This window comes from Musa acuminata, chromosome BXJ2-9, assembly GCF_036884655.1.
Source record: "Musa acuminata AAA Group cultivar baxijiao chromosome BXJ2-9, Cavendish_Baxijiao_AAA, whole genome shotgun sequence".
NCBI lineage: Eukaryota > Viridiplantae > Streptophyta > Magnoliopsida > Zingiberales > Musaceae > Musa > Musa acuminata.
The window spans coordinates 44,212,374-44,236,215 of record NC_088346.1 but is presented as its reverse complement, the minus strand read 5'-3'; the positions used below and the strand labels follow the sequence as shown (position 1 = coordinate 44,236,215).

The window sequence follows — 23,842 nt, the reverse complement described above, 5'->3', positions numbered from 1 at the left end:
AAGGATCATATTTAATGACTTGCTACCAACCTCGAATTTCTTCAAGGTGTCCTTAAGCAGCAAGTTTTCTTTTTGTATAGTTTCTAAATCCTGACATTTGATACATGAGTTTAAACTATCATGATGTTCGACTTTTAACTTATCAAATTCACAAGTAAGATTATCATGTACCCTTTTTAGCAACTTGTATTTTCTATTTATAACTTTGCATTCATCAAATAAGTCATGGAAGGCATTTAATAATTCATCGAAAGATAAATCAGCATCTAATAAATCTGTTACCTCCCCTTCGATGGCCATAAAGGCGTAATGAGCAACTTGCTCGGTGTTGGATTCTTCTTCCTCAGATGCGCTCGAATCATCCCATGTTGCTTGGAGCGCCTTCTTCTTTGTTGTTCTTTTCTTGACTTGGGGACAATCACTTTTGTAATGTCCCGGCTTTTTACATTCATAGCAGATCACTTGGTCCTTCTTAGGTTCAAGTTTATTTTTCACATCGTTTTTAAACTTGTTTCTTTTGAAGAATTTTTTAAACTTTCTTGTCAAAAGTGCCAAGTCATCGTCACAATCCTCATCACTTGAGTTTTCTCTCAAGTGGCATTCAGAAGTCTTAAGTGCCATATCCTTCCTGTTCTTTGGAAGGATGTCTTCCTGCTCTTCATGAGCTTTGCAGGTCATTTCGTAGGTCATTAATGACCCGATTAGTTCTTCAAGAGGGAAATTTTGCAGATCTTTTGCCTCTTGAATGGCTGTGACTTTAGGATCCCAACTCTTAGGAAGGGATCTTAGTATCTTATTAACAAGCTCAAAATCCGAAAAGCTCTTTCCGAGACCTTTTAAACCGTTGACGACATCCGTGAAACGGGTGAACATGTCGCCAATGGTTTCACTCGGTTTCATTCGAAAAAGTTCAAAAGAATGCAGCAACAGATTGATTTTTGACTCTTTCACTCTACTTGTGCCCTCGTGGGTCACTTCAAGTGTGTGCCAAATATCAAAAGCAGTTTCGCACGTTGAAACACGATTAAACTCGTTTTTATCAAGAGCGCAAAATAAGGCATTCATAGCCTTTGCATTAAGAGCGAAAGTCTTCTTCTCCAAATCGTTCCAATCGATCATTGGAAGAGAAGATTTTGAAAATCCATTTTCAACAAGGTTCCACAGTTCTAAATCCATAGAAATAAGAAAGATCCTCATTCGGGTCTTCCAGTAAGTGTAGTCCGTTCCACTGAACATGGGTGGACGTGTAATCGAATGCCCCTCTTGGTTTCCGGCGTATGCCATCTCTCTTGGGTTTTAATCCTTTAGAGAGTTAACCGAGCTCTGATACCAATTGTTAGGATCAAGAGCACTAAGAGGGGGGGGGTGAATTAGTGCAGCGGAAATCTTATTAACAATTTAAAAACAAAAAGCTGCGTTCGTTCAAAAACGATTATGATGCAAAAGCAAATTCTCAGTTTGTATCTAAGTGCAGTTTGCGTCTAAGCGCAGATTGCGTCTAAGCGCAGTTTTGCGTCTAAGCGCAGATTGCGTCTAAGCGCAGTTTTGCGTCTAAGCGCAGTTTTGCGTCTAAATGCAGATTTGCGTCTAAACGCAGATTTACGTCTAAACGCAGTTTTACGTCTAAACGCAGTTTTACGTCTAAACGCAGATTTACGTCTAAACGCAGTTTTACGTCTAAACGCAGTTTTACGTCTAAACGCAGTTTTACGTCTAAACGCAGATTTACGTCTAAACGCAGATTTACGTCTAAACGCAGTTTTACGTCTAGACGCAGATTTACGTCTAAACTTTGAAACTCGTTTGTATATTCGCAGAAGGCAGTATGCAGTTGAAATCAAGACGTAAACGTAAACTGAAATCTGATGATTGAGCGAAGAAAGCCGATTTACGTCCGAATGCAGTTTTACGTCTAAATGTTGAAACTCGTTCGTAAAATTAGATAGGATTAAAATGTAAGCGTAAACTGCAAGGAAGCTCGTTTGTAAAAGCGCGGAAACCAGTTCTGCAGAATCAAACGTAAACGTAAACTGTAATGTACGAAAATACGAGTTTACGTCTGAATCCAGATTTGGAAGAACAGCACTTAGAACTTGTTCGTGAAAGCGCAGAGAGCAGTAGTGATGAGGGAGGTTTGCAGTAATGATAAAGTGCTCGAAATTAAACGCAAACCAGAGATTTAGAGTGGTTCGGTCAGCCTTGACCTACTCCACTTTTGGCTTCCTCCACCGATGAGGTTGCCGACGTCAACTAGCTGCCTTCCTTCAATGGGCGAAGGCCAAACTTCCCTCTTACAGTTTCTCTCCTTTTGACAGGCTTAGGAGACAACCTTTACAGACCTTTCTCTCCTCACTTTACAGTTGAAAACTTGAAGAACAGAAGGAGGAGACTCAAGGCTTTACAACACTTTTGAGCTCTTTAGAATCACAGAAAAGATCACAATTTTGGTATAGGTCTGTGTCTTTCCAGTGCTGAATGGGTGGGGTATTTATAGGCCCCAACCCAATTCAAAATTCGAGCTCAAAACGATCAAATCGATCAAATCCCAGAATTCTGGGATCAGGCGGTTGCACCTCTCGACTGGAGAGGTGGCACCGCCTGGCAGAGCTCGAAGACTGAGCTCTGCCGATTGCTTCTTCTCTGCCAGAGCTCGAAGACTGAGCTCGATGGTTGCATCACCTGGCAGAGCTCGAAGACTGAGCTTGGTGGTTGCATCACCTGGCAGAGCTCGAAATCTGAGCTTGGTGGTTGCATCACTTGGCAGAGCTCCAAACTGAGCTCAAGCTGATGCACCATTCTGCCATAGCTCGAAGACTGAGCTTGGTGAATGCATCACCTGGCAAAGCTCGAGACTGAGCTCAGGCTGATGCACCACTCTGCCAAAGCTCGAAGACTGAGCTTGGTGGTTGCATCGCCTGGCAGAGCTCGGAACTTGAGCTCTGGCGGTGCAACCTCTTGGCTGGAGCGGTTGCACCTCCCAGCCGTGCAGCCCTGGCGGTTGCACCTCCTGGCTGGGGCGGTTGCACCTCCCAGCCCCTCAGCCCAGGCGGTTGCACCTCCTGGCTGGGGCGGTTGCACCTCTCAACCCCTCAGCCCAGGCGGTTGCACCTCCTGGCTGGGGCGGTTGCACCTCCTGGTGCAATCAGGGTCCGAATGGTTCACTCCATTCGACCCACTTGAATCTTTTCAGGGGCCCAATTGCCCCAAGATTAAGCTAATGGGATCACCTCCCATTTTCCTGCTTAATCATCGTGCTAACTACGATTATCTCTAAGACAACTTCTGCAGCTTTGCACCGATGCGTCAATCGCTTCTTCCGGCGAGTTTCCGGCCAACTTCCGTCGATCAACCGATAACCCTCGGTGATCCTTCTGCGGACATCCGGCATACTCCTGGACTTTGCGACGATCCACTTGGCGAGTTCCGACGAGCTTCGCTTGGCAAGCTTCTGGACTTCTCGGATCTGTTCTCTCTGAACCTCCGACGACCGTCCGAACTTCCGTCGAACTCTCGAACTCCCAACGTGATCATGATCTTGACTCCGGGGCAACTCCTGCTGCTTGTCTTAATCTCATCGTAGTTAATCCTGCACACTTATCTCAACACATAGATTAGATAACAAATGACAATTGACTTCATCATCAAAATCCGAGATTCAACAGTTGCAAGTCCACATGCACCTTTATTCAACATGAACTATGTATGCAAAGTCCACCTTCATCCAAAGCCCACTCAATATTGTCTTCCTCTCATGATTTCATAATGTAAATTTTAGATATCTCAAATATCATGGATCATGAAGGTAGGCACTCTTAATTGCATAAATAATCTATCATGATCCAAGCTTTAATACCTTGTTAGCCTATCACCCAAATAAAAAAAGAAGATTTCCGAAGAAATGGGGATGCGATATCCTATGTTATCATAGAGAGGTCACCAAACCTCTCTCTCTCTCTCTCTCTCTCTCTTCTAAGAGTGACAACTTTAGTTTTTGTCACAAAAACTTCTACTGAATCAGTTTGAAGTTGTTGCCTGACATGACAAGAACAGGTTGGTCGCTCAGGATTCCTCGACGCTCTTCCGGAGAGGAAGGCATGCATGAGTTTGTAAGAAGGTTAGTGAGGTTGAGGGTGATCTCAGCCACTCTGTAGACATGCTATAAATCTCCATAGATATAAAATCACGAGCTTAGAATCTTAGCTCTCAGTTGAACAAGTGAAGAAAATTGGTGGTGATTAGGTTTGGAGAGAAGACATATAAAATCATGGTTTAGTCCTTATCGAAAGTGGGAGAAGACTTGAATCTCTTCTAAAAGATTAATGGATCTATCATAATTAACTAATGGGATCGTAATGGATTAATTCAAATCAAAGATGTCGTCTTCCACATATGGGATTTCAAAATTTTGTCTATAGTTTTGGTCCCAAAAATTGAGAAATTATAATTTGTTGTTATTATTATATATGCCAACTTTTTTCTTTAAATTACAGTATTATCAGAATGATGCTATTTTAATTTCCATGACCAAATGTTGTTTATACTCTACTATTTAAATTTCCTTTTTGGTCCAAAATAATTGAGACATTACAATTTGTTGTTTTTATTATATATGTTCATTTCTTTCTTTAAATTACAATATTATTCTTATTTGTTTTTTTATATATACACATCTCAAATGTTTATATTAAATATCGTAGGAGTTATTAAAATTAGCTAAGAATACTGAATAATATTTATAATTCCAAGTATAGTTTAATATATTTTGCATCAATATCATACCTTACATTGTAGGTTCAAATCCTTTATAATCTTAATATATTTTGTATCAATATCATACCTTATATATTGTTTAGGATCAGTCGAGATCACTAAGGATATGGGAAGATGGGTTAGAAAAAACGTTATACTCGAAATCCCACAATCAGATATTTTAGTAAATACCTGATAGATAATATAAAATATAAAGATAAATATTTTAATAAATACTCGATAAACATGTAATAAGGGATTCAAGATAATCCATTTTTCATTAGTACGCACGTGATATTACTTTAGAAAAATACAATGAATCTGCTTTAGACTATCCATAAGAGATCATAGAAAAACTGATCCATTGCGGATGTACACACAAAGGTGACACGTACGATTTATATAAATTTAATTTTATTATTTATTATTTTATAAAAAAAAAATATATTTTTAAATATTATTATTGGATTCAAAGAAGATCAATATATATTATTATTTTTTTAAGAGATTATTTTCATGATTCAAAATTTTAATGGTGCCATAAATAACGCACCATCAATGCCATTAATTTTGTACTCTAACCCGACCCCCTTATGCGGGTCTCGTGGGCCCCGCTTAATAGGCATGTGAAAGAGTGCAGCAAGTGAGGTAGGATTTTTTGGTACGCGTAATCGGGCTCTACTGTGGATCCACCGTTTCAAACCGGCTTAACGTGCCGATGTTGCTGCCCAAATCTGGGGTTCCCCGTTGACTGCGTCCGGAGAAGACGGCGACGAGGACGACGATGACGAAGACATAATCCTGCGCACACCACAAGAACGAGAGGAGAAGGAAGAAGGGGTTCGTGTCTCCCTTCCCCTTGATCGATCGCTCGAACGAACGAGCGAGGGCGCTCCTCCTCGCGCGCCCAGATCTGCAAAGAGCCAAGGTGAAGATCCCCGCCTCCGATCCTTTATTGATCGTTACCTCGATCCTTGTTTCAAATCCTTGAGAAGATCGCTGAGTCGTGGACTTGTAAGGAAATGCGATCTTGGTCTCCTCTTCTTTTGATTGCTTCCCTTGACGAGGCTAATTAGATAGGCTTGCTGTTTAGGGTATGATAGCTTAGCTTATTTGAAAGATCTCTACATATATGCTGACTAGCATTATGAGTTCTGAGTTTTGCTTATTACTAGCAAAAGGGTTTGTCGTGTCATGGCCTTGCAGAATGCACTTGGGATGCTTGTATCACAATGGCTTTATTGTAGGTTCTAGATATTCTAATCACTGGTTTTAAAGCTCATACCACTCCTGTTATTTTGTGCTCAATCATTCAGCTGATATGGATTTATGATCCTAAAAGCTGTTTGAAATTGTCTCGCCGTATGCTGAAGAGAGAAACTCTAACGTCTGTCAGAAATCTTGATAATTGTTGATAACAAGTATGCATCAGGGAAAATTTGGATTTGTTAATTTAGAATGTATATTTCTTTCTTATGATTTGGTTTTGCTTATCTGTTCATTTTTTTTTCTTGGACTCCAATTTCATAAATTTTGAAGAAACCTGCTTTGACTTACAAGATGCTGCATAACTTTTTTGCTGCAGTTGGATATGTCAGAACAATACAGATATCTTTCTAGGGACTGTTTCGTTTGTTTTAAGTTTTTTAGTGGGATGGGCAATGCATCATATTGGTTAGCGTCACAATCAAGGGTGGACTTGAGACTGTTCCTCTGCAGATATTATGTGTGGTGGATAAGGGCCACAACTTAACTCTGGACCCTGATCACAAATTTGCATTGTTTTTACACAACTGTCTGGTCAATAAAACTGGTTATTCACTTCATCTTTTTCGCAATTGAATGGAGATTTTTCTTTAAAAAATCACAAGAAAATTCAGTGTTACTATGAAGTGACTTGAGAATTCAGTGTTACCTGCTCTTGATGAAGCAAGATTGTTCTAATAATTCAGGGTGTTGCTCAATGCTCATCACAGTTAAGATTTGACAATTCTGTTGGCATGTGAAATTTTAAGTGTTGTACACAAGTTTTACTTAGTATCCATTATGACTTGATATAAACAAGAAAAGGTCAAGATTCTTGCACAATTTGATGCTTCCAGTATTCGTGTAAGTGTGTGTGCAAATGCATTAATTGAAATTAAAAAAAAGATGCAACCATGAAGTGCGAAATGATGTGACATAATTTACCTTGTATTTTAGAAACTCATTCCATTTATTATAGGAGTGGGAAAAAAATGTTGTTTCGGTAATAATGGCAGAACAAACTAAGTGACCAGATAGAAACATGCCATGTTATGCTTTTACATGCTTCTTCCCACATTGTCCTTTAATTGTTAAAGTACTTAGGTTGAAGAGTATTATGATCACATAGTACATGCACAAAAGAGAACCAAACATTGAAGCATGAGGCATTTGATTTTTTTTTTTGAGCAGGCTGAGCATGTGGTAGAGACTAGAGACACTAACAAAGCGTTAGCTGATAGATACAATGCCTTTATGGTAGAAAATTCTTGAAATTAGTTAGTTGATATCAGCAATAAACACAGTATTTACAACTTTGCAGGCAGGATGAAGAAAGAGAGATAGCAGCATATAGAAAATATTAGGGCTAAAGTCTCATATGAAGGCCTTGGGTTGGAATCATTTTTGAAGCAATATGGTGCACAAAGATGACCATGCAGATATTAGATGCTGTTAGTCCAACCAAAGATTTAAATGCTGGTTAGACCAGCATGTACTGATTGGCATTTATCAGTCCGACCAAGTACCAATATCAAAACATATAGCTTGATAATAGGACACTATAATACATTTTGGGTTTTTTTTATTACTTGTATGTAATGATACCAGGCATGATAAGTCAATTAACCACCTTGTATACATGCCTCATGCTGGTCCAATAGGTTACCAAAACTGATATTTAAATCTTTGGATCCAACTAGGAATTGTCATGTATACTATGGTGCAGGGATAACAGCGAGGATTTTGTATAAGATAATTTCTTTTCTTTTTGGACTTAGGATTATGTGTAGTTGCATCATCCTTTATTTGCTCAACTGTTAATTGTTTCACTTTTGCATGTCATTAATTTTATAAGAAATTTAAACATAATGATTATTGTACTATAATATCTACTTTCCAAGTCAATAACTTAGATTGTTTTTCAGATTATTCCTAAAAATGAATAACAATTTGTCATTTTCTAATGACTTCCTTTGTTACTGATCATATGTTAAATTTGTACATTTAATGAATTTTTTTTGTTTTTCTAGATTGCTATGGATGCCACCGATGTCAGTGAAAATTCAGATATTACTGCTTTTATATCTTTAGCAAGCTATGACCAGTGGTTTTCACTTTGTCCTTCTGGTTGGTGCCCACCATCCCGTTATAAGGTACATATATGATGGTGACTCGATTATGACCTATGAAGTCATTCCGTTGGTACCATGGTGTGACCTGGTTGTAGCCTGCATTCGTTCTCATATCAATGCTTTGAGAATAATTTCTACTATAGTTAATAATTTTTTTGTACCTCAGGAATTTAATTTTACTTTTCATCCACTGCTGACCTTTTTCTTTTTAAATTCTTGTAGCATGCAGCAGAAATTGTTAACGAAAAGCTCTATGTAATTGGTGGAAGTCGTAATGGCCGATATCTATCAGATGTTCAGGTGATAAATTATCATTTGGAGTTATGATGATTATCAAGTAATAAGATTGGAGATAACGATATATGCTAAATTTTACAGGTTTTTGATTTTAGGACATTAAAATGGTCCACTTTAAGCCTCAAGGTAGACAATGATAGTTCTGAATTAGAAAAGATCAATTTGGAGAATGCATTTCCAGCAGTGGCAGATCATAGTTTGGTGAGTTTTTGGCAGTTGCACAACAGAAAATATTTGTTGTATTTAAAACTTGACTTGTCGCTTATGATGTTGATCTTTTTACAAAAAATTCATATTCAGATGGTGTTGTCCTTATAAACAGGTTAAGTGGGAAAAGGGACTTCTAGTTGTTGCGGGCCATACAAAGGAATTGTCAGATAATGTGACAGGTAGATTTTTCATGGCATACTAAGCTAACTATTTTCTTCTAGTTATGTGCTTTGTCTATTGCTTGTGCTTGCATAAGTTACTACAGAAATGCCATAATCGTTTGTCCAACAACAAATTCTTATAACCATGGTCTGCGAATTCACTCTGGTAAGTATCAGCCAGTATTTACTGGACCAAAATGCGGATCACTCCTTTCTGGTGGTCCAGGTTTGATATTGAGTTGTCGCCTGGTAGCCCTTGAACTAGGGTTAGCATTAGGATTTAGCCCATTACGGGGCTTGAACCAGGCTCCCAGCCTGGTTTTGACCCTTTTTTCACTAGAGGTAACCCTAACCTTCCCCCCTGCACCCTTCTCTCTCTCTCTCTCTCTCTCTCGCATGCTCGTGCTTGCCTCCTTTGTGCCACCTGCCATCATTGGCCTTTTGCTCACACTGCTGACCACTGTTGACCTGTCAGCCCATGCTTGGTATGCCTCTTCTTCCTCTTCCTTCTGCTTCTCTCCCCTTTTGATACCATAGTACATATTGGCATAGTTGATATAATATATATGAACTAACTTGTAATAGAAGCTGTTATTGGAGATCACTACAGGCATATTTGGTTCTTACTTCTAAATCTTTGGCTTTCATGATAGTGCCATTGAATGATCAATGAGTTTTTTTACTTGTAAATCTTAATAAGACTTATCTTCTTGATCTTGGTTTTGGGATGTGCTAATCAGCCAGTTAGTTTTATGTTACTTTAGTAAAGTGGGGCAATAACGATGTAGAATGAGACTCTTTTAAATGTTTATCGTGTATAAGAGTGCCTTGTAATATTTGAAAGAGTATGGTCCTGTCATACCTAAACTTTTGATACTTGGGGATTTCTAATAACCATTCATAGACGATTTTAACTATAAATAGTTCACCTCAGGTTCATGGCAGCTGGAGTGTGACCATTGGATAGAAAGTTATCATTCAACACTATGGAATGTCAAGCAACATGCTGCTTACACTTTACATGAGATCAAATCAAATAATATTAATCCAAAAGTTTAGATGTCACATGATAACATAAATTTCAAGCAATTAATCGAGTACTTTTTAATCATTAGGAAACTTAGCATAATATGAAAAGCCAAAATATTATAAATTGGTGGCTTTTCATGACTGTTCACTGTGTCACAGTTACATTACTCCTGACCTCCCCATATACCATTACCGATTATTAGCATATCTATTTAAAGTTTTATAACTTGTATTATATGCAATATCACAGATTGTAACTCATGTGCGACATGTTAGCTGGTAGTCCTATGTTTCTTATATTATAGCTATACTCTTAGGTTTGAATTTTGTTTGCTAAAAAATTCCCACTCTATATCTAATTGTCATTTATTGAATTGCAGTTTGGTCGATTGATCTAGATACAAACAACTGTTCCCTAGTACAGACCAATGGTAAAATTCCGGTAAAATTTGATCTCTGATTCCTGGTTCTGTTAACATCTCTTATTTTTTTCTCTTAGGATGTCAAATGTATTGTTTGTGTGCAAAGACTAGGAGTAGATATGTCTGTCAATTTTATGTACGAGTGAAAATTTTTTCTGGAAAATTGCTGAGAGCTTTGAGATATATGTCCGCTTCTTAACAGATAGCTCGAGGAGGGCAATCTGCAACTTTGGTTGGCTCCAAACTGTTTCTGTTTGGTGGAGAAGACAGGAAGAGGCATCTCCTAAATGACCTCCATATTCTTGATTTGACTACTATGACATGGGATGAAATTGAAATCAAGTATGCTTTTCAATTTTATATTAATTGGAGAAATCTGTGCAAAGGAGTATGTCATTCCATTTCTTATGCAGGAACACGTCTCCAGCACCGAGGTTTGATCATACAGCTGCAGTTTATGGAGACCAATATCTTCTGATCTTTGGTGGTTCATCTCATTCAACCTGTTTCAATGATCTGCATTTACTTGACTTGTTGACCGTATGTATCCTTTTGTTAGCTTTGGTTCAACTTAGTTATAGGTTCATCACAAAATAGCGTTTGGTTGTGTTGTGTATAATATATGTGAATGGTCTAATCAACATTTGCACTGCCGATAATGTCTGTTTATGGATAATTGATATGGCTTAAGGAACCTGTAAAGTTGAACACGGACATAGGATACCAATACGGATGATTCAAATACACTGTTACATCAAATCTTGAAAAAAATAAAATGTTGCTACAAGGAAATTGACAGTAAAGAATATTGTAACATATAATATTATATTTGACAAAGTTTCATAATATTTATAGAACAAGCTAATTGTTCATCACGGTTCATAAAATATTTACTATATCGCACCTGACCTATGTATCATAAGGAATATTGTTCAAGCAATATAGTATGCCAATAATATAAAGAAGATACTAAGCATTTACGAAGTTGAAGGAAAAGGATTCTATTCATTTAACTAGCCATTAATGCTTAATGCATGCAACATATTCATGTTCATTATAGTCATTTGTGCATATCTATGATTAGAAAACCACTATTAAAGTAAAAGAATCCCAACAGGTATCTGATAAGTATTCCCTAGTCATGCTGAATTTTTTAACTATTCAAAAATTACATATTAAGAGGAAGTCTCAACATGTATCATAGAAGTGTACATGTACATCATAATCCAACATATATCCAGTACGGACCTAGCAAAGAAATTGAAGGATTGATGCTTCATGATAAGTAACTGTAATCTGTAGGCAAAATAGAGTCTGGAATTTTACTTCATTTTCTTCAGGATCTTCTATGCAAAGTTTAATGTAAGAAAGAAAAAAGACATGTGGAACCTCTGAACCAATCCATATTAAAAATGTTGATGTTTTGTTCTTATTTACATTGCTCCATGTCAATTAGTTGGTTTGCATTGCAGATGGAGTGGTCACAGCCACAGACTCAGGGTGCATATGTGACTCCTAGAGGTGGTCATGCTAGCACCATAGTAGATGAGAATTGGTATATAGTTGGTGGTGGAGATAATATGAGTGGTGACTGAACTTCTACTGATTTTCTTTTAATGCTTCTAGATATTGGAAATTAGTCTTCTTGATTGCTTATATAGTTAAAATCTGAAGTCTAGGATTTTGCTTACAGGTGCCACTGAAACCATTGTTTTGAACATATCAAAGTTTGTGTGGTCCATGGCCACAAGTGTTGGCAATCGTGAGCCCCTTGCTAGTGAGGTTATCATCTAGAACCTGATATTTTCTCTAGCTTTTGATCAGTTTTAGTTATTCTTGCAATGTATAATTGAACTAAGTCTGCATATCTAGTGCTTTTTGAAGGATTAACATATTCTTTTATTTATTATCTACATACTTGACTTCTCTAATTTGACACATTTGACCCTGCTTTGCATATGCTTATTATAAATATACATATCTAAATTTCCCTAGTTCTTTTTGCTAATGACATTTTCCTTTCTAGCCCCATGCTTGATCAATATTCCATAAGACCTGTGAATTTTGTAGCTTGCTCAGAGTGAGGCCCATGATGATGCAAGAATCGTGTCACTCAGACTGGCATATGCAGCTTACTCTACACTGTATTGATCACTTCTTCAAAGAGAATCATTTTAATAGTTTGCTTGCCACTTTGGAATGCAGTACCCTAAACTAATCTCTTATTCGTTTTTTGTGACATATCCCAACATGGATTGGTGTCTTGCAGGAAATTGTCTTAAGATCTCTACCAAAAGCACACTCATTCCAGTTTGACTCTCTTAAGAAATATGAGGGTCTTACACGTTACATTTGTTTATGAATCAGCCAAATAAGATAGGAAATTTTTTGGAAGGTATTGAGGGTTCGAAACATTATGCTTTTTAATTTGTTTTAGATTTTAGTTTTAATCATTTGAGATGATTTATTACGAAATTAATTATAAATGAGTTATACAATTCACATTTCGTAAGAATAGTAAAAATTTGCTTCTTATGAAATTAATTAATTTTAATTGTTTAAAATTTGTTTCGAACCTTTGCGAACATACTTCGAACATTTAGACAAGTATTAAAATTAGATGATAAAAAAGTGTGTGAAAATATTTTTACTTGTTTAAAAATATGTTTCAAACATTTGAATTTCAGATAAGTTTTAAACTATAATACATGCCAAAATGGCTGTCTCTTTTATATTTATAATTTTTTTTTATTTTTCTGCATGTTTGTTTTTTATTTTTTAAATTATTTTCTAGCTGAGACCGTTCTCTATCATATTGCTACTCGTCAATCAAAAGAGAATAATGTCAAATTTGAAATGCTAATATAGTAGTGTTGTTATGTAGGAAAGCCTAATTAGTGTTTTTGGTTCAGCCACTACCCACGTAGGCTCTAGGCAGCAACCCAACTATTAAATCCTTTGAAAAAAATATATCATCTAAGTTAATTCATAATACAGACAGGTTTACCAATAAAATAAAATATTATAATTTAAGCATGATGGAATTTTAAGATTGAATAAAACATATACCAATTGAACTGTGTAGCACAGCAGTTTAGTGTCAGAAATATTGTGGAACATAACCAGTAATGATGATTATTGTTTTTCACAATTGCACTTGCTGCAAATGTTCAAGCAATAGTTATGCTTGTTCTCACTATTGCAATCTATCTCTGCCGTGATTTCCAGCAACAATAGTAAAAGTTCCAATGATTGACTGGTACAATAGAGACTCAGACTGCTTTTATTTGGTGACAAACAGGGGAAAATTACAATAAGCAAATATGGAAAAAAATTAACATTTTCATTTTTAATTAGTTTCAATGAAAATAATAGCATTCTCATATTCACTTATATATATATATATATATATAGGGGTGATCTCCCCCATGCCATGTTCATACACCCTTTCTCTTCCAAGACAAAAAATTGGTGCTCAATTTACCTGAGGTGATTGTGAGTCATGATACAATAATAACGTGACATATATGGGTGAGAGCTGTATGTTATTGAATAAGACATGTGTTTTTGTGATTAAATAGAAATCTTGGTTTTGATTACTGAATTTGGCTGTTGATGTCCCAAGCAAGATGCCAAGGGTGATTCCTATATGAGATGTCTATCATACCATTATAAGCAATTGTTTTGTAGACACAGAATATTTAGACAAAGTTATGCAATAATGATTAATTGGATATCAATAAAACTGGATGCCTTCTAACTTTGTTCAACTTTCTTTTAACTTCATCTACAGATATTTCAGATCATGTGGTATGGGTAAACTCATCTCATGAAGTTATGAGGGAAAAAAAAAAGAATGGCACTTAATTGCACCACTAGATTCTGATATCATGTTACTGGTTCTTGACAGGGTCTTACTCTTTGCTCAACAATGATAGATGGTGAGAAGCTCTTAATTGCCTTTGGTGGTTATAATGGGAAGTACAACAATGAGGTATAAAAGAAAATGTTTCCAATCCTAGTATGTATGGCTTTTATGTCATACATTGGGGCAAATTCTTCTGTTGCAACAAATTTTTTTGAATGTTGTACACATGTTATTTGCATCTCCATGTTCATTGTATGTTCGATTATATAAGGTATTTATGTTTTATTTACCAAATTATGCTCATGAACTGGGGTGAGGCAGCACACCAAATTCTTAGGCTTCCTTTTAATTTTATTGTATAACATGATTTCTTTTTTTTTTCTTGTGAATTCCTGTCATTTGTATATACTTAATGGAGTTGTTTGTACTGATGTAAATTTTCAATTTTCTTTTAGGTGTTTGTTCTAAAAATTAAGCCTAAAGAGCCAATACGACCACGTCTTCTTCAATCACCTGCTGCAGCAGCTGCTGCAGCTTCTGTAACTGCAGCTTATGCCATAATCGCTGCAACCGATGAAAAAAACAATAGTAGTAAGAACATAGATGATTCAAACAGCAAGAGCAACCATGAGAGTGCCCAAAATAATACTGATAGTCTTAAAGCAGAAACGAAGATTTTAAAATCCAGGATAGTGGAAGTAAGAGATGAGAAGTCAAGGATACAGGCCAGAATTGATGAGTTGAATATTTCCCATACTGAATTATTAAAGGTAAATTTTCCGTCATGACAGTATTTACAATTTTGTAATTCTGAAACTTCTGCTTTTTCTGTTTCTCAAGGAACTTCAATCAGTTCAAAGTCAACTAGCTGCTGAAAGTGCAAGATGTCTAAAGTTAGAGGTATTTGATATTTTTGTTTCATCATCCATTTCATTCTTTGAGGATGATCATAGCCATTTGGTACTAAGTATTTTGTGTTCTCTTTTTCTTTCTGGGTCATTGTAGACAAATATTGCTCAGATACAGAAAAGCCTGGTCTCATTTAGCTCATTAGAAAATGAGCTTGAGGTCCTACGTCATCAGAAATCTCAAATGGAACAGGAGACAGTTGATGCTCAGAAGCAGAGATCAGGGGGTGTCTGGCAATGGTTGTCTGGCACCACACAAAACTCTGAACAATAAAATGTAAGATTATTTTGCTGTTCCCCAGTGACAAAAAGATACTTGTTCTTCAGCTGTCAAAATTTTTGCTATTAATTAGTTTCTTCTGTCTGCCTGATGGGTGTTGTTTGTCATATAATATTGGTGAGCATTCTTATCAAATTGTTTGTAAGATACTAGTATTCTGAAATCTCTCAATTTGTCAGAGCAAATTGATACCCCAGTATGTTTAATATAGTTGATGAGAAAGCATACATTCTTTGTATTATATATAACTGAGAAGTACGGGGTCCATTATATCATTAGTCTAGGAGTGTTCTTCTGCTATACAAGGGTAGATGCCAATCAATCATCCCTTCAATATTCTTTTGATGATGTCACTCTTACGAAGATGGTATGATTAAATGAGATCCATCCTCTTTGCCACCTAATATAGCATGACCACAGGGCTCGCCAAGTTGGGATTGCACACCTATCCTATAACAATCAGGAAAATGAGCTTAGTCTTCATAATATGATCATTGTGGTGATCCTCATTGTCAATTTTAAGGGTATAATGATTGCTTGTCAGGTTTTGATGCCATTGGCAATGTTCCAAGGTGACCATTAAGGCATTTGTTTGCTAATTTATTGCTGCTTTGGCTTGTGTTATAAAAAAAGGCCTTGCTCTTAGGCCAGTCTGTCGGGACATGTTCTCATTTTATCATGCCATGGTTCAGAAAACTATCACCCCATACCATCATTTCAAACTTTATGATCAACTGAGCCATTGAAATGAGTCATAACTCATGGCATTTCAATCAATGGAGCATGACATCTATTAGTATTTCTTAGACTTGTACAATCTTGTTAACTCCTATATGATTTTGTAGGTAATAAATCAAAGATTGACAGTAAGCATCTTCTATTGTTTTTTTTTTTTTTTCCGTTGAACTTCAGTTCTAGTTAACACATCTACTTGTTTTGCTTTCATCTCCAAGTGTCTAAGTTTATGTTGACTTCATAGGTGCTACTTAATTGAAGTTCTAGAAATATCGGCACTGATATTGGTTAGAAACACATAAGCATTTATGGAAGTTCATATTTCCATGTTAGGTGAACAATTTTGGTAGGCTTTATATAGGATTACAATTTTTCTTCACCCCTTGGCTATATTTTCGTCTGCTCTATGATCTCATACACTTATTTCCGAAAAATATTTTTAGCTTACATGTATACAGGTATATTCTCTATTGTTCCACATGCATATTATAATCTGGGAAAGCACTGATTCATTCAATACCAGTAACTGCCGTCTTTTTCAGAACATTATTGTTAATCTAATTCTTCATCACCCCAAATATTTGTAGGTTGTAGATAGAAAAGGGTTATATTATCCCCTGCAAGGAGGAACAATTATTTCATGCCAACCGCTTTGTCAAGACTTTTCCGGCAGCTGAATACAGGATGCTGTATACTACATCCAAACTCCTTGTAACGCAGAGCCCTATGAGATCTCGAATTGTCACTTGAATTGTTTATCAGTGACACTAAATGAAAGAATTTTCCAGCTTCAAAATGTTTCGTTCGCTTATTATGACATTGTTCTGAAGGCAAGGTTAACTCTGGCAGTAAAATAATAATGTATTTCTCAGCATAGATTAGCTTGGATGGAATCTATGACAAGACGATACCAAATGCGAGAATTCTGCATTTAGTCATCGAATGGTAATGGAAAAGGGAGCCAATGCTGTCTATTTGTTGTGTAATCTTCGTGTTACATTCATAAATAAAGATTTTTATGAGATAGTGTTATGCTAAGATGAAGGTGATATTTTATTATTGTTGGAAATTTGGAGTCGACTCTCAGGTTTACGATTAAGTCCACTTCTTGTTTCTTTCTTGCATGGGCTTCAACCCAACCCATTACCCGTTTTGGACATGGATCCAATCCGTTAGCAGGCCTACCGAGTCCGTATTAAAGCACGAGATCCATCCAAGAGTTCAGATCCGACCCGAACGAAGCAACCCCGCACGATCGATATAAGCAGAAGGAGATAAGACGCGAGCCAGAGCGAAGACAGAGAGGAATAGAAGGTACCGCAATGGCTTCAACCTTATCATGGGGCTCGGCCTGCTGCCCGCGGCCGCATCGAGTCGGCGGAGGCGCGCGAAACGAGGGGCCGAGGAATCCCATCGAGGCCGGGAGGGTGATGCCGATACTCGCTCAGAAGAAAGCCAAGAAGATCCGCAAGGCATGCAACCGAATGGTCCTCTTCTTCCTTCGAGTTCGTTTGTTGTTGATGTTGATCGTGTAATTTCTGCGTAGATCATCCTCAAGGAGGACGTCACGGAGCTGGGGAAGAAGGGGGATCTCCTTGACGTGAAAGCCGGGTACTACCGCAACTTCCTGCTACCCACGGGCAGGGCTCAGCTCGTCACCCCTCTCTTGCTCAAGTGCGTTCCCTTTGGCTTCTTCTCCACCTCTCTCTCCGTTTAGTTCATCCATAAATTATGTTATTTTGAGTTTTTTTGTAGAATGAAGTCCTGTGGCTATAAAATGCGTTCTAGTCTTGTGATCATTGTTGTCCGTACTTGAGGAAATGTTGAAATTTAGCGCCTAGGTAACCATTGTTGGCCTTTTTTTCGTAAAATTCTATAAAGAAATGATGGCATATAGAAGTTAGATTGTGGAAACAGTAATGTCGCGAAAAGAGAATATTTTCGATTAGCTATTGAAACAGTCGTCAATCTGACTATTGTGATTAAATAAGTGAGATAATTTCGTGTTTGAGGGACAATGTTTGAGTTCTTTGCTTTTCTAATGAAAGCGTTAGAGACTACATTATAACTAACTAATGTTAAATTTGACCTTTTCCCCTTTAGGCTGAAGACCCTTAATTTGTTAAAGTTTAGATTTTGCTACGGATGGTCGCATGGTTTTGTCAATAAGATGTCTCCTGTTGTGTAGTCCATTTGGACACGAATTTGTCAGCTGCTCACTGGGATTGTCTCTTTAGTTATTGATTTTTCTCCTTGTGATCCAGGTAGCCCACTGACTCAACATCTAATTCAATCTAAGATTGCCCTTCATGACATGGCTCAAAGTGTCGAGGCCCAAGTTATTGGAAGAGGGCCATTTGGCCATATATTATTGATTCTTCAATTCTTATCTCCGAGTGTAGATCATAAAATGCAGTATAAGAATTGTTATAATTAATCACTCAAAAGACACCTGGCTCTGTGACTGCTCTGTTGTTCAAAGCAAGTAGCACAAAGTTTTGGGCTGGAAAATCACATCATTCAACAAGCACATATTGCATTCATTTTGTTACATGTTCAAAAAGAAATGTGTTCAAATGTTAAACAAGTTTTGCAAAGCGAAGCCTACACTGAGATGGCAAAATTACTCTAAGCATCATGTTTTCAAGTTCCTAAGTGAAAAAAGAAAGAACTCATCCTCTTTATTATTATTTTTAAACTTCCTTGCATATTGCATAAGGCCAAGTCCATCAGTTTCTTAAAACGACCACCAATCAATTTTTCCAAGAGCCATTTATCTTGTTTTAGCCTCATTAGTCTTGCATCTTTCTTTGTATATTTGATTAATAGAGGGGAACATGAACCGCAACACTCTGTAGCAAAATAGCTATAAAATCATTAGAACCATATGAAAAAATTCGTTCTGTAGTAGCAATTAGTTTTAGTTGTAGAAATTTTGTATAGCATTTTTAATACACCCATGCACTCTGGATTGACAGATACAATAAGCTGAACATGATAAAATTAGAAATTAATGAAATTGTTCAGTTGGTAGCTTCCTCAAAGCTTGTTACAGGTTATCTCTCCATTTAAACAATAGGGATGTTAGGCTTTATTCAAACTTAATCAAAAGATGAAAGAGAACCAAGTTTGACCTTCCAGCATAGCGTGGTGGCAAATTTACTTGTAAGTTGAAGCATTTATAGATTTTCTATTTCCTAAGTTACTGCAAAGTGCAAACTTTCCATTTGTTTGTAGAATGATTATTCATCTCACAATATGCCTCTAGAAAGAGGTTCTTTGAGTTGAAGATGTTTATTATGGACTCTATCATGTGTTTAAAATCCATAAGATTGTCATTTCTAAAGAGTGCATTTATTTTGGGCTAGTCTCTGACCTATTTTAAACTAGTTTCTGAACTAGGTCTAGTGCAATTCACCAAATTATCCATGATATGTAAGATGGTTGGCACCAATATGAATTTGCAAGGCAGTAACTTTTTGACAAAACTTGCTTAGGTTTCCTTGTCTTCTGGATGCATTCAGGACATGAACCATTATTTCATTGCTTTTAGCTAGTTTGGAATTATTTACTAGAATCACTTCTCTAAGAATTTGTTAAGATCTTGTGAGTTGAGATGTTGATCTACAAGCTAATTATTCTTCTCAGTTGATATTTCACCATGCTTGCATTTGGAACTAGATGTATCTACCTTATCTTTTTTTTTCTCTATCTAGGGAAATGCGGATCGAGGAGGAGAGAATTGAGGCTGAGAAACAGCGGGTGAGATCTTATTCTGCACTCATTGTGTAGCTCTATTCACATCGAGTGAACTCCAGCCTGTTTGGTGAATTCCTTGCACCAATGTACTTTTTCAAGTGTCGGATTTCATTTTATCGCTTGATCCATTGACGACTTAAAACGACCAGTGATCTTACTGACAGGTGAATGTTGGTTCTGGAAGTATGCAGGTCATGTTAGTTCATAGAGAATCATAGTAAAATCATATTTGTTAGAATCACTCTTAGACTAGAAGCTTCGTACCTATGCTGATTACTTTGTCCACTATTTTGGGCCATCTTCTATTACAGCTATTTAGACTAGGGCTGTGTAATCCTTTGATTTTTCTTTGTGGTATTAGCAAATATAAAAACGAAAGACATATCTATTGCACGAGATTCTCTCTAAAGCAAGGTCCGGGAAGGATCAATGTGTGCAGTTTTACCTTTAAATAATTAAAGAGATTATTTTTTATAACTCAAACCCTGGTCGTTGTAAAATAACAACATTACCATTGTACCAGGTCTGCCCTTATTGTTTCTGTTATTAGCAACGTTCTAAAACATTTACTTGGCTACGCATCATACAGGAGAACTATATTCAAGATGTAAACTACAGCAGCTGCAAGATGAGTATTTAGGTTCATAATCATATTCATAGACATTTTAAAATTTTAGACTTATGGTTGTGGGATGACTTCAGCTAATTTTCAGTTACTGTTGCCATTACAAGTCACTCCTTTCTACAATTTTCACTTAGGTGGTTGCATTTTTCAGAGCACTAAAAATTATCGACAGTTCTTACGGTTTTCATGTTATTGATGTTCAGTTATATTTTTTCAGAGCCATAAGCTTCTTGTTTGCTTTTCATGTTTAGTTATGCAGGCGTTGTTGTTTGTTCCATCTTGTTTCTGGAAGGTTTTGCTTGCTTCCCCTTTTGTTTCTCTTAGTATCATTGTTTAGTCTTCAAGTTTTCGTAACATGTGAAGTAAATATGTTGAAAGTTGCTTTGTGTTTCGTATATTGGTTTATTAACCAGGTGAAAGAAGAAGCACAACAGCTTGCGCTGATTTTCCAGACAGTTGGAGCTTTCAAGGTGAAACGCAAAGGTGGAAAAGGAAAACAAATATTTGGAACGTGAGTTGTACTACTATAATCCAACACCAATAATTTCAGTCATTATAAGATTTTGTCTGCATTTTGACATCATCAATTGTTTTTGCTAGTGTTACTGCCCAAGACCTTGTGGACATCATAAAGGCACAACTAAACCGGTATGTCTAAATTAAAAAATAATTGCAGTGGAAACTGGCATATATTATTTATTACTCTTTCATATTGGATTATTTCGTATTTATTTCATCAGGGATGTTGACAAAAGAATCGTCACTCTTCCTGAGATCCGTGAGACGGGGGAATACATAGCTGAGCTAAAGCTTCATCCGGAAGTCTCCGCCGTAGTGAGATTGAATGTTTATGCAAATTAGCACCTTCAATCTCACCGGAGACAGGGAGGAAAGCCCATCCTTCAAAGAGTAAGTAAATTTTTATCAGATCAATGATACTTTAGTTTTCAGACATCAGACTTAATAAACCAACTGAAGTTAGAAGGCTACCGAGTTCTCCTTCAGATTATTTTTCAGCTCACAGCTTAGATATCCTCCACATGAAACCCATTGCTTATGATGTATATTACAGTGAAGTTGCAGAAGAACAGATGGGGGTTCACATGGAAGAGAGATGCATAATCCTACCGAGGTGACCAGTATCAAATTCAGATTATTCAATCCGAGCCACATTTTGTTGAGCAGTAATGTTTTCAACAGATTTCCTGCATTTTCTGTAAGGCTGCAAACTGATACCTGACCAGCGGAAGGATGATCATGTGATTTATGCTTAAATTGCATCTTCATGTTATGGCTGCATTTTATTTTAGGTATCCGAAAGCGCCGACCATAATGGTGGACGTGGAGACCATGTCACGGTTTGCAAGAGGGAAGCTCAAATCGTAGACGTCGGAATTGCACCTGACAGCGAACCGCGCGAGTTTTGGGATCAGGTATTGGTTTGACCGGATGGTCAACGTACTATATTTAATTTTTTTTAATTCAAAAATAAGATATAATTTTATGTATTACACTAAGAATTTAAAATATATGAATAATATTATGAAAATATAGTGACGGAAGCAGACATGGTATTCAAGATTGAAACAGTTTAACAGTGAATTAAACCGAGGTTAGCTAAATCGGATATTTATTGGTTCTTGGGTTGTAATGTAGGCATTCTTGTTCACTTTCATGTGTACATATGATGGCAAACAAGGCGAGGAGAGAAGAAGAGAGCGGTAAAAAGAAATAAAATATGAAAGAATAAATGAGAATTTTTTCTCTCTCTCTAAAGAGATAACTATGAATTAATAATTTCAAATGTAAAAGTTTAATAAGATTTTAAAAATAAAAATCTCCATCAATCTTTATTCCTTTTCCATTTATAGATCCTTTGTACGTTGAATGATTGAAAGTCAAGCATAAAACATAATACATATTAAATTCATAATGTATTGTTCTTTGCTATTTTAAATTTTTATAATTATTTCGAATAATTTTCTTAAAATTTGATAGAATTGGAGAAGAACTCGCCCATGAGTGGTAAACTAATAAATCTTGAATGTTATCATTGTAAACTAATAAATCTTGAATGTTAAAAATGAAGTGAGTACGAATATTAGGAGCAAGTTCAGTCCTGTAAGTATCGTCATTAATTCTTTGTAAGTTTTTACTACAAAATATTTTTTTTCAAAAATATCCAAACAAGATCTCCTTCGATGATCATCACACCTCGATGTTTGTTGGACTTTTTTTTATTAAAGCTTGGTTACTAGCTTCAAGCTTCTTTTTTACTTTTTTTTTAATGAATTTTTGTCATAGTAATAGTAAAATCCTCTCCAACTTTAAAAAGATAATTCAAACACTTCATAGAAACTACTATTAACCATAAAGTTATAAGCAAATTCGGCATGAGGTAACATGAGATCTTTGTTTTGACCTTTAGATTGATAGAATAATTCTCAAATATTTAATTTGATCAAGTTTTTTATGACTATAAATAAGAATATTATTAAAGTAAACAACAACAAACTTCCTAGTCTAAGAAAAATAGAATTTGATTTATTAATAGCTTGAAGGTGCTCAAAGCATTTGGAAGTCCAAATAGTCTAACTAGTTATTCATATAAACCTTCTTGAGTCTTGAAAATAGTTTTTCATTCATCTCCTGGTTTAATACGGATTTAGTGATAATCACTTCGAAGATCAATTTTAGAGAAAATTTGAGCACTAGTAAGCATATCAAAAAAATCTTTGACATGGAAAAGAAAAATTAATAGTAACGACTATCGATGCACATCTTCTAAGTTTTATCCTCTTTGGAATCAATAGAGGATACATAGTAAATATAATCTTTGTGTAGTACATCCATAATTTGTCTATTCAACTTTTTATGTTCTTTTGGACTTATCTGATAATAAGATTTATTTAGCAAAATTACTCTTAAAATTAGATTGATTCAACGTTGAATGTCTCGAAGAGGAGGTAGGCCGCTAGGAAGTTCTTTAGAGTAGATGTCTATAAATTCCTTCAAAATAGCTTCTACTTCACCAGCAATTTATATAGGCTATATACATTCTTTAGTAGCTAATATAAAGATAATTCTGACTTTCTGTACTTTCTCTTAAAACTTATTTAGAGTAAAGAAATTATTTTCCTGCTTTTGGGTTAAAGGTTTAAGAGCAAACTCTTAGACAAAAGCATAATTCTAACTTCATTGAATTTAAAAATATATGTATTCTTTCTACCATCATGGATAGCATGTCTATCATATTATTATGATCTTCTCGATACTACATCACACCACATATTTCCTTAAAAAAAATTTCCATAAAAAAAAAAATCATGCATCGATTAGTTACTCGTACCCTATTGCCTTTCATGAACCATACAAACCAATATGGTTTAGGATATGATTAGCTTGAGCTTATCTTATATCTT

General features: G+C 36.1%; 2 protein-coding genes across 3 annotated transcripts; both read left to right on the top strand.

Moving 5' to 3' along the window:
• The first annotated feature begins 5,437 nt into the window (after nt 1-5,437).
• LOC103998776 (acyl-CoA-binding domain-containing protein 4) lies at nt 5,438-17,074 on the top strand. Its single transcript, XM_009420357.3, has 15 exons — nt 5,438-5,677; nt 8,025-8,147; nt 8,349-8,426; nt 8,505-8,624; nt 8,746-8,812; nt 10,204-10,265; nt 10,448-10,587; nt 10,659-10,785; nt 11,718-11,832; nt 11,939-12,027; nt 14,156-14,239; nt 14,569-14,883; nt 14,954-15,013; nt 15,119-15,298; nt 16,624-17,074. The coding sequence occupies exons 2-14, from the start codon at nt 8,031-8,033 to the stop codon at nt 15,293-15,295; spliced, it is 1,551 nt and encodes a 516-aa protein (XP_009418632.2). The 5' UTR covers nt 5,438-5,677; nt 8,025-8,030; the 3' UTR covers nt 15,296-15,298; nt 16,624-17,074.
• A 238-nt stretch (nt 17,075-17,312) lies between these two features.
• LOC135623547 (large ribosomal subunit protein bL9c-like) lies at nt 17,313-22,631 on the top strand. 2 transcript variants are annotated; one of them, XR_010491432.1, is made up of 8 exons: nt 17,313-17,508; nt 17,583-17,710; nt 19,753-19,798; nt 20,834-20,931; nt 21,021-21,068; nt 21,161-21,329; nt 21,493-21,636; nt 21,731-22,631. XR_010491432.1 is itself a non-coding variant. In XM_065126656.1 (7 exons), the coding sequence occupies exons 1-6, from the start codon at nt 17,359-17,361 to the stop codon at nt 21,279-21,281; spliced, it is 591 nt and encodes a 196-aa protein (XP_064982728.1). In that variant the 5' UTR covers nt 17,313-17,358; the 3' UTR covers nt 21,282-21,329; nt 21,493-21,711. The 2 variants fall into 2 exon arrangements, 1 of the variants encoding a protein (XP_064982728.1); XM_065126656.1 differs by lacking the exon at nt 21,731-22,631 and having other exon boundaries at nt 21,493-21,711.
• The last annotated feature ends 1,211 nt before the right edge of the window (nt 22,632-23,842 follow it).